We start from the raw sequence: 14,304 nt of genomic DNA, 5'->3' as shown, positions 1-14,304 counted from the left end.
CCGAGCTGGCCTCTCCAAAGTCTACAATAGATCGCTCGAAAGTACCCCAGTCTGGCGGTCTCTGGCAGCACCAAGACAGCATTGATTAACGGGCTAACGACCCCCAGCTTTCGCAGCCCAAAACTGAGACCCCGGAAAATGCCCAAGGCCGATCAAAGCGCGCTGAATTAATCAAAGAAACACCCTTGTCACATCCGCCACTAAATCCGAAGCAAACACCCTGAACATGAATGGCCAACAGCCGTGATGTTGGATGTGATTGATGGAGGCACCGTCATCAGCATCTGACATCACATGCGAAGCTCGGAGAACCATGTACCACCGACCACTCACGAGCGACTCTGGTTGGGGGCCGCTGCTGGCAGCCGGCAATCGAGAGGCGAGTCCGGAGAAGAATGAGATTCACCATTCACCTAGAGCGCCATTCACAAGCTTCTCTTCCTCCGAATTCAAAGTCAGCGATCTGTTGGGGCATTTCTTTGTTCGGGCCCTCTTCGGGATGGGCGCTTTCTGTGCCTTTCCTGTCTGGGTCCTAGCCGCTTGACATTCCTTCAAAACTCAATCGGGCGGGTCTGCATGTGATCGGAGGGCTGGTTGACACGCTGACCGCCTGCTTGCTACAGTATTCCGTGGTCTACCCCAAGAGGAAGGAACCGGGCCACTCGACGGAGTTTCTTGCCGATGCTCACTCAGCCCTGTAACCCCATCGTATACTACACCGAACAACAAGGTTATTTTCATGAGTCTGTGATTAAGTTTACATAACTATGGGTATCCAAAGACAAAATATCACTCTACAGACATCTGATCGTCAGGGTCGTAGTATCCGCCAACACCTGCTGTTCCATACATCATCGCCTCGATGGCTTCATGCCCTTCATATTCGTCTCCCTCGTCTTCATCTTCCTCTTTTCCACCGTCCTGGACCTGTAGACGCGCAATAACCTTCTGGTTAACCCGATAACATGCCAGGATCTCGTTTGATACTGTTCGAGACGGAAGGGCCTTGCTCTTTATCTGGCAAAGATACTCGCCGAATGCATGGAGGACAAAACTCGACACAGGATATATCTTGTATGTGTACGATGCCAGCAGCTCAAGCCATTCCGATTGACTATGTTTCCAAACCTGGATTATCGGGTCGTCCCCGGAGGTCGGAGGCGGGATCGCTCGCGCTTGCTCGGCTGCCTCCAGGGCTAGAGGAGAGAAAGAGGTACCGCCTCCTTGAAGGGACCGGTCCCATCTGTGTTTGAGGTCTTTAATATCGCGAGTAATCGTTTTCAGTGCTGCACGCACGGGCTGACTTTTCTCGGCTTTCTTTTCTGTTTCGTTCCACGGCTGAACAAGATCTGGATCCCGTGTACGAGCGTGCTCTGCCTCAGGGAATGTCTCCTGTAGCTTGGTTAACACTTCATTTCTTTCGTTAAGCGAGACAACGAATCGGATATAATCGATTATGTTGTTGGGCTTCTTCTTGCGGGTTGTGTTCTTATAGGCTGGCAATTCCCGAGCTCTAGGGCTGATCTTCTTGCGGTATTGCTGCCAAGCTGCTTCTGATAAATGTACACCGGCTTTGCGCCCATCAACAAGGTGGCTGAGCAGAACAGAGAGCTCTTTCGCGCTCGGTGAGTCGATAGATTCATCGTATGACAGCTTTTCGTGCTCTACCGTGCACCGGCCCAGATTGGACAGGGTTAGGTTGAATGTGAACGAGCTTTCGAGGAACTCGCCCATCGACTGTATCTCACTCATCGGCACGGAATGCTTAGTGAGCCCGAAATGATCCGGCGGATAGCTTTCGTCTTGGTTGGGTGGCTGCGAGTTGTAAAAGTTCCGAACGATATTCTGGTCCCAGCAGATCCAGGGCGTGTCACCATCATAATCACCACCGGATAACATGTCCGCCAATGGGGTTTCCCCTGTCGTTGGGAAAACAATAACATCTTTGAAGTGGCGAAGTTCTGGTTTCCAAACCGCCTTTCGACGTTGGATGTCAGACGGGAGGTGGGCAGGAAGACGCCCAACAAGGACATCTATACCATCTAGTAAATTGTCTTCAAAATGGCCACGGTCATCTCGCCAATTGTTTGAAAGTCCAAAATGCACTTCATCCTCCTTTAAGGCCCCGTATGGATCTGCAATACAAAAGGCATAAGTGGATAGTGGCACTTCAATGCGCAATTCCTCCACATATCGTTCCAACATACTTCTCAAACACTTCCCAAGTCTTCTGCGCAGCGGAAAAAAATCTCGGGGTGCAAAGCCAGCTTCCGAAAATCGGATTATGGCCTCAACGTCATCGGTCGTCCACTGTTCCAAGCGTCTCATGCTCTGTGCCATGAACCCGGCGCCGCTATCTGAGGTTGGTCGGATCTTCTGCGCAAGACTGCGGCAAAGAATTGGACTGTTGGTCCTGAAGACTTCCTCAAAATCTCGCGCCACAGATTGAATTCCAAACCTAGCAAGGTCGGCGATGTAGTCTTTAACGTGCCCCCCGTGGTCTAAGATCGCGAGGAGTTGGATGTTTAGATCTACGGGATGTGGAGGTTTGGACCATTTGACGACCTCAAAGGTTAGCTTCTCTTCATCGACTGGATCCTTCCATTCCCGTGGATGTGGGTTTATTTTCAATTGCGAATCAGATATCTGAATCCAGACATCATCATCAACACCCCCAATCTGGGATCGATGTCTGTCGACCATCCACAAACCCTTGGCACCAGCGATTCTTCCCTGAAAAGCACTTGGAGTATTGCCAGAGATTCCCAGGCTATCACAGATCTGGTTGGCAAGCTGCCGAGACATCAAAGCACACCCATCGTTCATGACACGATGGTTTGGGTCGTCCCGCAGATAAAAAACTTGTTCAGGCTTCAACACAGCCGTGGCAAATGTCTTTGAGAGGCCAAGAGACATTCGTTGAAACAGCTTGAGATTAGTCTGGCCAATGTTTGTTTGCGGGGATAGATGCCATTCAAGGAGAGACCCGAGACTCATCGGGGTGTGGCTGTCCGCGCTCTCATTTTTCGCCGATAGTCTATGAGAAGGCTCGTCAAACCGACCGACAAAGTCAATGCCGTCGATAGCAAAGAAATCGACCCTAAACCTTGGTTCAGCTTTTATTTTCCGCTTCTGCTTGACTTCTTCCACGTAAAAAGGCCTCCATGTTCTCCCCAGGCATTTATGCGGATTTTGAGTCAACCACAAAGCAATGCTTTCACGTAGAAGGGCAGGATGAGAGGGAAGTCGAAGGTGCTTTGGAGGCCGGGTTGGGGCAGGTAGGGTCAGGCTAAGAAAACGGTCAGACCCATAACGGCGATGAAAACGACACGATCGCTCCGTCTTTAAGGGTTTCAATTTCAGCTTCAAGACACCCGGTTCGGACTTGCTACACCAGTCGAGATCTCCGGTTAGAACTACCACCTCAGATTGTTTGTCTGTTTTGAAGGTACCCCCACACGCAGCATCCCAGGCTTTGCGGGTTGTCTTTTCGGGAATCGGCTTGCCATCTCGCTGACCGTGGCGTTCGATACAGCTCCAAAATTCGTTATAATTGAGCGTCGTGCTGCGTCCTACTAGCATGAGGTTCAAGGGGACGTCCCAAGCCCTGCCTATCCTCTCTAACTCATAGCGATAGAAAAGCGGAACCCACGCAGGGAAGGGGTGGTCGAGAGAGAATGGCCCGCTCTGGAGAAGCTCTGTCACGATTTCACCTTTTGCAGAGTATCGCGGTACTTCAAACGAGTTGCTCGAGGAAGTGAAGTCTTTGGAAAGAGTTGCTTCACTGAGAATATGGTCCGCTACCGAATCATCGTATGTTGAACCAGAGTCTTCTGTAATCGCCTCCGTCGCGAAGGTAACCGTTGAATTAAAAGAACGTTGAAACTTCTGAGTATGAAACTCCAGAACATAGGGCGACGTATCCGCTGTGAAAGTCGAAAAGCTGAAATTGGCACCATTTTGTGTAGCAGGCACAGCATCATACCTGATGGACTTGCTAGATGCCGCCGCCAACCGCTCAATAAAGGCGGGTGCGCTATTCAATACATCCAAGGTCTTCGCAGATTTATTCGAATCATCCAACTCTGGTCCATCTGAACCCTTCTCTGGCGAATTCGGAGCCGTCTGGAACTCATCCAACGATTCTTCCCCATTAGACATGGACAAACGCCTCTTCAACGGCATCTTAACCCGCTCTGGAGACCTCTGCTGCGCATCTAGTATCCCTTTAACCTCTGGATATGACCCCGTCAGAATATAGAACTCGTCGGCAACCAATTTCATCAATTATCCCAATCGTTCCTCTCTCTCATGGTGCACAATCAGCTCACGGCCCAGGCCAGGCCCAGCACGCGCAGTAGCAGGCAAACCATCCTGTCGCGCCCACATAACAACCGCATCGCTTGCATTCCGAGAACAAACCCACTCCTCGAAGTTGTTCAACACCTGGTTTAAATTCACCACCTTTCTATGGTAGTACAGCCTCTGCAGCAGCCGATAGCACCGCCACTGCGGAGTCTCAACGTCCTTGTTCGCTCCTGGGGAGAGTACCTTAGGGTTTGGGAGTGCGAGCGAGAATTGCTCATTGAGCGTGTCAATAATGCGTTCGAATTCCTGGCCGGACTTTTTGGGAGTGAGCGGGGCAGGATGTGTTGACATTTTGGCTGAGCATTTCCTTCTCCTTTTGTCTCAAATATCGATAATTTGGATACAGATGGATAGGTTTCTAGGGATCCAATTTAAGTGTAAGAATGGTTGTCTATTTGATCTTGATTGTCAATGGATATGAAGATAATGAGGGGGTGGATATGGTCGCTATGTATTTGGTTTGTTTAGGTAGTGGTAGTGTTGGTGGACCCTGGGAGATTGTAAACACAAACCAATGTAGGGGTTTACGGGCCATCCATCATGGGCAATGCATTATAAAGTATTTGCATTTGGAAAGGTGGAAGAAAGGCCAAAAGATACTCAAGAGCCTGAACAGAAGAAGCAAATATCAGAAGGATCAAGGCTGAAAGGGGAAACGAAAAGTGCAAGTGGGCCCGCTGTCAACCCACACAAAGGACGATTCCTGTTGGTGCTTTTGACGCTGAGGCTGGCAACCAAGGCCTTTGCTTATTACAGCACTTCTATATGTAAGCCTACTATACAATGTGGGTGAAAAAGAGTTATTTGTGACCAACATAAGAGTCTCGATGGTCGGGTTTAGCCTTGTTTTGAAGCAACTGCTTGTTATGGTTGTCGATAATTACACCTAGGTAGCATTCCTGATGCACTCCCTTCCTGTATGCGTGGCGCAGCCTGCAGCATCGGGTTGGTCGCACCAAGAGGGTTGTCCAAGGGCCTGGCTCCCGTCTCATATCAGCCATATGGGGATAATTCGTCCCCTCCATAGCGCTGTAATCTCGCTGCGCCCTGCCCCATCTGTCTCAGTATCCTGCAGACTTCGCAGCCTGGTAGGTAACGCTTCTGTCTTTGCATGGCGTCTCCTTCGTCTCGATGTCGCCTTATATCCCAGGACCAAAGCGAAGTAAAGAGGAATCCCAAGAAAAGAGGTGACGAAAGCACCAACATCCAACCCATGACTGTAGAAATTGCGATCAGATAGTTCGACTGCTCGCATGACGGGTATAGAGATGCAAAGCACCAAAGCAATCCACGAACCAAGAATGCCGAATGGGGCTTTAAAGGGCACCTCCTCAGATGCAATCTTATGGCATTTGCGGGCACGTACAAACGATATATGGATGACGAGTATTGACACCCAGGTCAATATGCTGAACATAGTAACCAGATTGACTAGGTAGCTCCACAGACGCCCAGAGATAGTGAGCAGGTTCAGAAAACCCAATAAGGCTGGGGCGAAACTTATTCCTAAGGCGTACACGGGCACGCCGCGTTTATCGGTGCGTCGAAGGAACCGAGGGGCGTTCTTCTCAAAGGAAAGCTCGCGAATGATCCTTGTTGCCATACAAAGGGCCCTGCTTGCCGAAGAAACGACAAAGATAAGGATGCATGCATTCAATATATCTGGTAGCACATTAACATGAGCCATTTGAACCGCCACGACGAATGCTGACGCAGTGCGCTTGGAGGTATACATGGGCAATGCTAATATGTCTTCATCGTAAGGAATCGCCATCCCTAATAGAGTGACAATAACAAGATTGAAGACCAGAATGCGGTAAAATGTTTGTTGAATTGCTCGAGCTGCTGCTTTTCGAGAGTCATGCGTGTGCAACACAGCCATGCCAATTAGTTCGGTTCCCAAGTAAGATAGTGTGGTGGAGGGGAAAGTTCTGAAGATGGCGCGGAATACCCCCAAAGCGGTCCTGTCTTCCTCGTTGGCGAACGCGCCGGGATTTCTCCAGTAGCGAAATCCCTTCTTGTGATCTGGACCGCCACCAAAGGCAATAACGATTGACAGGATCATGAGTCCCAACACTATGATGACTTTGAACGATGAAAGAACAACTTCATAGCGGCCAAGGAAACGACCACTCCAGTAGTTCATGACAATTATCACAACCAAAAACACTGTGATATAGGCAATTTTGTCCACAATTCGAACTGTAGTCCAGTATGATATCACAACCACGCCTGCGGTCATTTGATTGATGATGACCATCATATATTTGAGCCAGTATCTGCGCATCAAAAAGACACTTTGTCAGCTCTAGATCACCTGAGCCGAAACTATGCAAGCTTACATCCATCCCAACGTGAACCCCAACGAAGGCCCGCAAAATCGTTTAGCTTGAGTATGTAGAGTGGTTGGCTCTCGTGAAAAAGAAGCCACCTCCCCCAGTGCGGAGAGGACCAGGAAGACGATAAAGCCGACAAACGTGTAGGAAATTAGAATAGAGGCCGGCTGTTGGGATTAGTACTTAAACTGCAGAAGACAAAGGATCAAACGAAGAGCTTACTCCAGATCTAAAATGAGTCGTCAGCGTACAGCGTCCGTTTGCGCCACCGGACGACCTACCGCGAGAGAGCATTCCCAAACGCTATCATCATGCCGGTATTTATTGCTCCACCGATCGCTATAGGACAATTAGGGAGATGGTTTGCTTTTGCTTTCGGTAGGTAAAAAACGGACTTATGAGAGTCACCTGGTACGGCCTTAAGCCAACATCGGGATTGAGCTGGTACGAATGATGGCCCTGTGTGGACGTTGCTGACCCTGGAGTGCTTGCCGGACGCAACTCCGGCGAACCGCTGGATGATTCGATTTGAGACATTGACGGCTGGGTGAGTATAGATCGAACAAGTGAAATCCTAGGCATTCAGGATCTTGTCCTGTGCCACCTGGAGCCCACATCCCTCCACCCCGGGCCAGTTCCGCTCAAACGAGTAGTTTCTTGTTTGGGAAATCTCTGCTACTACGGCCGCGGTCCTTCCTCAAGGATTTGATGTTCCAGGAATTCGTGCAGGGAACAGTTAGCACACCAAGTACTCTGGAGCTGAAATATTCAAGGCGTTCAATTGTGTCTAGCAACAAATAAGTGGTGAAGGGTATATATATATGAATCCCTATCGCATGCATCTATGACCATAGAAAGGAAGGACACCACAGGTATCTCCGATACACTGGATCTCGTACGATGTCCAGAACGCCGAAATCTAGGAGACCGGTAGCCAAATGCAAAAGAGTACTAAAAAAACCATCAGAATGTAAGTCGATCTATCCTCAAAGCGAGTGCTGAGACTCGTTTATACGTCTCGTGATATTCGTGAAAAGTTCCTGAATGTTGCAACGGTTGAACGTCTACCGAGACATGTAGAGAGAGTCGCTGGACTCGGTCCTTGGGAAAAAGCGGCCTTGTAACGAATCGGAAGACTCGCTTCGGGGGAACATGCGTTGGTGGGCTTTGGAGATGGTCCGGTCGGTGTAAATTCCCTTGGCAGTACCCTTGAAGACCTCGCTTAGATATTCCTTGAATTCAATACCTGTGAAGTCGGGGTAAAGCTCCTTAGCCGACAAATAACCAAGGTACTTGGCATATTCAGGAGTGTTGTCGCCGCGAATGCCCCATGACAGCTGGTACTCTGCTAGGTACCGGGGGATGAACTTCACTGGGTCGAAAGGATAGGTCTCGCTTGACTGACGGGCGGCAAGAACCCTGTTTTGAACCAACTCCTCTGAGATCTAATAACGGGGTCAGTGCGCGGAAGATCGACGGTTTGATGGTATCACACTTACGTAGTTTCGAGCAATCTGCTCCCCACTGATCTCTTCAAGCAGGCTGAATATTTCATTTTGGGTGAGCACTGCGTCATATGCAAAGACCATCTTGTTCAATGTGCGATCGTCGGAAATGATCTTAGCAACGTAGCGCCCGATATCCCTCAGATCTGTCAGGGCCAGGGGCGTGTTGCCATCTCCGACGACTTCGTTGTTGGCAGCCGTCATTGCATAGTCCAGTTTACCGGATTCGAGTCTAGGATAAGAGAGTTGGTACCACCAGCCAACATCGATGATGGTGTAAGGAAGGCGGAGTTGCTTGATGTGGTTGTAGACGACTTCTTTCTGTAAAGATAAAAAAATAAAAATCGTTAGAGATGCTCGAAAGAAGCAGCAATTCGATGGCGGAAAATTACCTCGTCTCTCAACCACATGATACCACCGGGTGGCGCGACGGTGATGAAACCACAGGGGATGAATCGCTTAACACCGGCCTTCTTCGCCGCGTTGGCGATGGGAATTTGGTCTTGCTGTTCTGCAGAACCGACACAGCTGATAACGACATCGATATCAGCCAGTGCCTTCTCTAGCTCCTCCTCTGTCGATTTCAGGTCACATTTGCGGATGTGCACTCCCTTGTCCTGCAAGGCGAGAACGGCGGGTTTCTGAGCAGAACGGGGCCGAATAAGAGCGTGGATTTCCTGTATGGCGAGAGAAAGTCAGAATGTTGCTGCTTTTTTATTTTATTTTATTTTATTTTTTTGCTTCTTGGTCGCGATAATATTATCGCTGAACGGTGACCTACATAGGTCGGTTGCTCCAACAGTCCATTTGCAATTGAACCTCCGGTCTCACCCGCGGCTCCGATCAGCAGAACTCTTGTTCGTGACATAATGATCTCCCAAAGCGGCAATGCGTCCGTAAAATAGATATGCGGGCGAGAGGGGGTGGGCGGAGGGATAGAAAGATAGAGAGGGGGTTGAGAAAAAAGCTGGACGCCAGATGGGCAGAAGCAGGGTTGAAATCGGGCTCGCTGGCGGGTGCCTTCACAATGATGATTTCTCAGACAGAGGGCAGAATCAAGAAACAGGAAAGAATCGACGTTATAAAGGGCAGCGTTCCACCGAGAATGGCCACTTGGTTACCCACTCTTCCTGGTATCACAAGTGGTTAGCTGTGGGTCGGCGGTGGATGTTAAGCTCCTGCGAGAGATGACGACCTCCGCGAATGAGTGAGGCCATGGCAATGGCACGGTGCAGAGGCCTCCGTGGCCATCACCTGAAGGATCAGGAGACAAGAGCAGGGCCAGGCAATAAGCTTGCAGCCAAGTCACATTGTTCTCCTTCCTATGACCAGGCAGAGTTTTGCAAAGAGTGAGATCGCCACGGGCCGGCCGGTGGTGGTTCGGCGGCTGAACCCAAAAGGCGCAAGGAAGCCTTACGTCATGTTCCACTTACGGCTTCCCGGTCCCTCTGGATCTGGAGCCTGCCCCTCAGCCTGACCCTCTTTTGCTTCCTCCACTTCTCTCCCTCACGCCTGCATCTGCCATCACCCATCGCGTGTGAAAGGGCGGGGTTGCATCCCCAAATTTCGAGCAAATCGTCGTCCAGCTTCGTCGGGCACTACCAGTGACGCCATTGGCATGGGGAGCCCGCATTTTCCATGGTCGCGGACATTCCTCGTTCCATGGGGCCAGGACCGCAGATTCCGTCGCAGACCGCGTTTCACGCGCAATCGCTGCTTCACAGGCGCACGCACGCGCTCAACTAGCCCTCTCCAGGCGTCCAAAAGACTTTCACCCAGATCAGCAGTTCCCCCGCAGTTACGGAGCTCACTAACTTTTGAGCAGATCCGGGGTTGAATTGCGGAGTTATCGACACGTTTTCGATGTGAGGTTGATACCGAAAATGCGAAGGACAGGTCCACGAGTCTCGAGTGGCCCTGGAAGATCTCGTCCCTCGCCTCTCTGGGATCCATCATGCCGTGCCCAGCGAACACCAAGCAATTCCACCAGTCTGCCTCAGTGCCTGTAGTTACACCCAAACCGTCAACAGTGGCGTTGCCAAAAAATTGGCCTTCCAGTAAGGGCTTCCATAAGTATGAGCGGCAAATGCATATAGACCAGCATTCAAAGCATACCCTTGTTCCGTCAGCGTGTTGTCGAATTCAACCTGCACATACCATTCGCCGACAAGCACAGGAAACCTCCATCGCCTGGTGATCCGCATTAGAGCAAACGCACGATGTAATATTCTGACTCGTAGTACCCAAGCCCGCGAATAATTCATCTGGAATCTGCGGGACCAGTATCCTTCTCGGAAGCTGCTCCGAAACATGGCTGGATGAATCCCGGAACCTATGCGACCCCAGAATCCGATGACACTGAAGAACGAAGTTCTCCTATTTCCAACAGGCTAGTTGGCGGTGAATATGGTGTGCAAGTCCATACCTATTACTTTGAGGGTGCAGTTTAGGGCTGGTCTTGTAGAACTCGTACTCATAGTACCCTAAGTAGTGACGTTTCCCCCCATCTGGGAGCAAGTCACACTTGCCAAAGTTAAACAAAAGTGTTGGCGATGATGTTTGAAACCTTCCCAACTGGATATCTTGTGGAATTTATCATATTTGCCCACTTCATAACCGCCCCCCCCCGTTTCCACAAGGAATTAAGGGTACCTTTAAGCTTATATACCTACGACTACTAAAGGACAGGAGAGGCCTCTCATTTCGGGACGCGATGTACGGTGTCCGCATGCTTGGCAGGTGTTGATTTGGTCTGGGGTTGTATACAGCAAAGTGCCCCAATCAGCGGGGCTTGGGCTGTCGGACTCGGACGTAGATTCCACGAATCATGAATCAGCGGAGCCATCCATGGATGGAGTCAGACCTCTGGTGAAGACTTACTGAACCCTTTGCACTTTCTCTGACGACGTCCTCCGTCTATCGCTGCTCACGCTGGTTTACCGTATCGGGACGCTCCACCCACAAAGGAATCCTCCACAACCTTCAGCTTAAACTGCGTCAAAGCCGCCGAGGCCACTTTACAGATACACGACGGCTGTATTGACGTGATACGCAAGAACGGCAGTATCTACTTCGCCAAGTATATTCATTGGTAAGATTGTATCTCCAGATGAAGCCATGGGCGAATGAAAATGCGATAGAGAACGAAGCAAAGGAGGCTGAGCTTCCCGAAAGGGATTTTTAGTTATTATTTGGCTTCGGCGGTGGTTTAGCGAGTTCTTCAAACGGCCATTTCCATGGGATCTATGTGATAATAAAGTCAAACAGACCATGGTGCCCAATGGGGGTCATCCTTGACGCGAGACAACGTTGCATAAGCATAATACTGATTGATGGAGATAGATTGACTGAGATATAGCTATTTCAGATCAAGGTAGGCTAGAATATAGAGTAAACATCTCTCATTTAAACATACTTGTCTTCTCTAGCCTCTAGCAAACCCTAAGGCCCCTTAACTAAATGCCCACCCACACCCAATATTTTAATAGATATACCGGAAACTATATTAAACCGCGAAGTTAGCCACCTGCAACACCTCATCTCATACAACATGAAAGTCCGACAAAGCAACATGATGTATCAATAAGGGGTATTATCAAGACATACTTCAGATTCTCCCGATCAGTCATATCCAAAAACGCCGTAGCGCCGAGATCCCTCCCCTCCAGACCACCCTCCATCTGGCTCTGGATACGGTCGCGCTTCTTATTCTCCCAGCGCAGGAGCAAACCCAATATAGTGATGAGGACAGCTTCAATGAGATGGGAGACGATCATCGACCAGATCCCTAGGGAGTATGTTGGTCTGCCGATAGGGTATCGTCGTTAGCACTTGGATGTACCAGATTAGGGCTTAGAATGGATGGACTGGGGGGAAGTACTTCTGACTATCTTTATAGAAAAACGGTCCAGCGATGTTTCCTGTACAGTATCCTAGGAAGAGTACTGCGTTTGTTACGACTTTCTTGGTGTGCCCTGTCCATAATCCATCATTAGCTATACCATGACACTTGAATATTCGATCTCAGCTTATGCATACCAGCAGTATTAGCGACCTGCATACTCAAAACCAGCACAAAAGCCGCATTATAAGGACCCGTGAGATAGTAGCAGATCAAGCGGCCGACTTTTTCGGTCTCGGGAACGAAGCGGAGCCCGAATGCGCCAGCGATGTTGGGAATTAGGAACAGGAGGACAAAGACACAGCGGCGGTTCACGAAGCGGTCGTTCAGGTATACGCAGACGAGGATGGAAATGGCTATTATGACACCGTATGGAATCTTTTATTGCATCAGATGAGACGGGCTTTGCTTTGCAGGAGTAGAAGTGGCCGTGGGAGAAAGACGTACCTGCATCAGAGTTGTAACTAGGGTTGAAAACCCGAAGCCTTGGATAATAATTGTTCCAAAATTTGAGATTCCACCGTTCGGGATGTTGCCTTGGGGGGTCAGTATGGCGTGAAAGGTGTTCCGATATAGAGAGGCAACGTACAAACACAGCCCAGCACAAAGAAGAAATAAAGCTTATAGTCCATAAACGCCTCAAGGACCTGCCGTGGCTTCAAGTGTTTGTTCTCAATACCAGTTTGGTTCTCCCTCAGCCGCTCGACGGCAATTCGGCGCTCTCGTTGCGAAAGACCAGGGGCGTTGACCGGGGAGTCGGGCAGGAATATGAACATAACGATACCCCATGCCGAGCAAAGGGCGCCGCTACATAGCTTTAGTGGCTATCCAGATCATTTGGGCCGTAGAGGAGCTCACATGATAATAAACTCGTACTTCCATGACGGAAGCGCACCCTTGATATTACCGATTCCGTAGCCGAGGAGGCCTCCAAGGGCAATTCCAAGGCCATTGGCGGTATACCATAGACCCATGCGCACAGGTTGCTCGCGTCGTGTGTACCACATGCTAGTGATGAGCATGAACGCGGGGTCTGCGCAGGCTTCGGCGGCACCTCCTAGGGCTCGTAGGACGGCGAGGGTCTCGAAGTTATGGCATGCGGCTTGGATCATGAGGAAGACACCCCTGCGTTCTTAGCTAGTGGAGACGTAATAGGTTAAGCTGAGCTTACCACATAAAGATATTAATACCAAGGTATTTTCCTGCAGATAATCAGCGACCGAACTCCACTGGTTGCAATTGAAGTAGTAAGTACCAATTGGAAACCGCTGCAACATGAGATTGGTAGGCTATGGATGTTAGCATGATTACGGCTCTTCCGTCCCTTTGCGATATAACATACCAATGCCCAAGCCAAAAAGCCAAAGTAAAAGATACTACTTAGCCAGCTATACTGCGTTCCATGAAGCTCCAAGTCCTCCGTAATTCCAAAGATAGCCGCGTAACTCAGCGTGGTCTGCCCGATAGTTAAAAGTCTGGCCTATCTCAAGCAAACTAGGCCAGAGAGAAGCTAAAACACACCTTATCAATATAGAAGAATGCATAGCAAACAGCCAAATACGGCAAGATCATGAAATCAATCTTCCAAAGCACTCTCCGCACTTCAGCAGGATCAATCTCTTCATTGATTTCATCTGGGTTGTTGAACAGCGCTTGAGCGACATCGCCTTCCTTCCCGCCCGTCCATGCTGGCTTTGGCGGCACCTCTTCGTCATGGTTAGCGGTGGGCGTATTGTTATTACCCTTGGTGATGTCGGAGGTGCCGAGCGACTGCAGACGGGATGTTATGCCCATCTTGTCTTCTCCGCGCTGTGCGTATCAGCTCAACTCGTCGGAAAATGTGCAGAGATGCAGGTGGGCGTCGACCAGCGATCATGGACGTGGGTCTCGGAGGTTCATTTATGTACGTAGTTGTTCGCTGGGGTATAGGGGGTATGGGGACTCGGGGAGGAATAAAGTTAAATGACCGTGGACTCGGACATCATGGCGATCAGATCAGTTGATACCCTCACCCTTCTCCAACAGTACAGTCGTGACCAAGGTAGTTCAGCATTAGACAGGGTTGGGATTGCCTCGGTCCTCGAGAATACGTAAAGTGTATGGGAGCTCTGATACTTAGATCCACATCGCTATCCACAGCGGATGTGCGGAATGGGGAGCAATGCGGGGATCAAAGCCAACCCTCGACTTGTTG

General features: G+C 49.9%; 5 protein-coding genes across 5 annotated transcripts; all 5 read right to left on the bottom strand.

The window, feature by feature from the left end:
* Positions 1-789: 789 nt before the first annotated feature.
* APUU_70387S (RNA dependent RNA polymerase) lies at positions 790-4,659 on the bottom strand (the record flags this gene model as incomplete). Its single annotated transcript, XM_041695254.1, has 2 exons — positions 790-4,235; positions 4,332-4,659. 2 exons carry the CDS (start codon positions 4,657-4,659, stop codon positions 790-792), a joined length of 3,774 nt encoding a protein of 1,257 aa, XP_041561003.1.
* A 697-nt stretch (positions 4,660-5,356) lies between these two features.
* Positions 5,357-6,610, bottom strand: APUU_70386S (putative amino acid permease; the record flags this gene model as incomplete). The annotated part of the gene is made up of 1 exon (XM_041695253.1): positions 5,357-6,610. One exon carries the CDS (start codon positions 6,608-6,610, stop codon positions 5,357-5,359), a length of 1,254 nt encoding a protein of 417 aa, XP_041561002.1.
* Positions 6,611-7,768: 1,158 nt separating this feature from the next.
* Positions 7,769-9,077, bottom strand: APUU_70385S (aromatic alcohol reductase; the record flags this gene model as incomplete). Its single annotated transcript, XM_041695252.1, has 4 exons — positions 7,769-8,149; positions 8,204-8,530; positions 8,602-8,886; positions 8,991-9,077. 4 exons carry the CDS (start codon positions 9,075-9,077, stop codon positions 7,769-7,771), a joined length of 1,080 nt encoding a protein of 359 aa, XP_041561001.1.
* A 1,141-nt stretch (positions 9,078-10,218) lies between these two features.
* Positions 10,219-10,521, bottom strand: APUU_70384S (uncharacterized protein; the record flags this gene model as incomplete). Its single annotated transcript, XM_041695251.1, has 1 exon — positions 10,219-10,521. The coding sequence occupies one exon, from the start codon at positions 10,519-10,521 to the stop codon at positions 10,219-10,221; it is 303 nt and encodes a 100-aa protein (XP_041561000.1).
* Positions 10,522-11,690: 1,169 nt separating this feature from the next.
* On the bottom strand, positions 11,691-13,904 carry APUU_70383S (putative MFS allantoate transporter; the record flags this gene model as incomplete). The annotated part of the gene is made up of 11 exons (XM_041695250.1): positions 11,691-11,709; positions 11,816-12,013; positions 12,090-12,183; positions 12,248-12,488; positions 12,558-12,646; positions 12,700-12,917; positions 12,969-13,235; positions 13,282-13,312; positions 13,366-13,399; positions 13,453-13,566; positions 13,632-13,904. The coding sequence occupies 11 exons, from the start codon at positions 13,902-13,904 to the stop codon at positions 11,691-11,693; spliced, it is 1,578 nt and encodes a 525-aa protein (XP_041560999.1).
* Positions 13,905-14,304: the final 400 nt, after the last annotated feature.

Source organism: Aspergillus puulaauensis, chromosome 7, assembly GCF_016861865.1.
Source record: "Aspergillus puulaauensis MK2 DNA, chromosome 7, nearly complete sequence".
Taxonomy (NCBI): Eukaryota; Fungi; Ascomycota; class Eurotiomycetes; order Eurotiales; family Aspergillaceae; genus Aspergillus; species Aspergillus puulaauensis.
The sequence above is the reverse complement of the archived record's forward strand: the minus strand, read 5'-3'. Positions and strand labels throughout refer to the sequence as shown.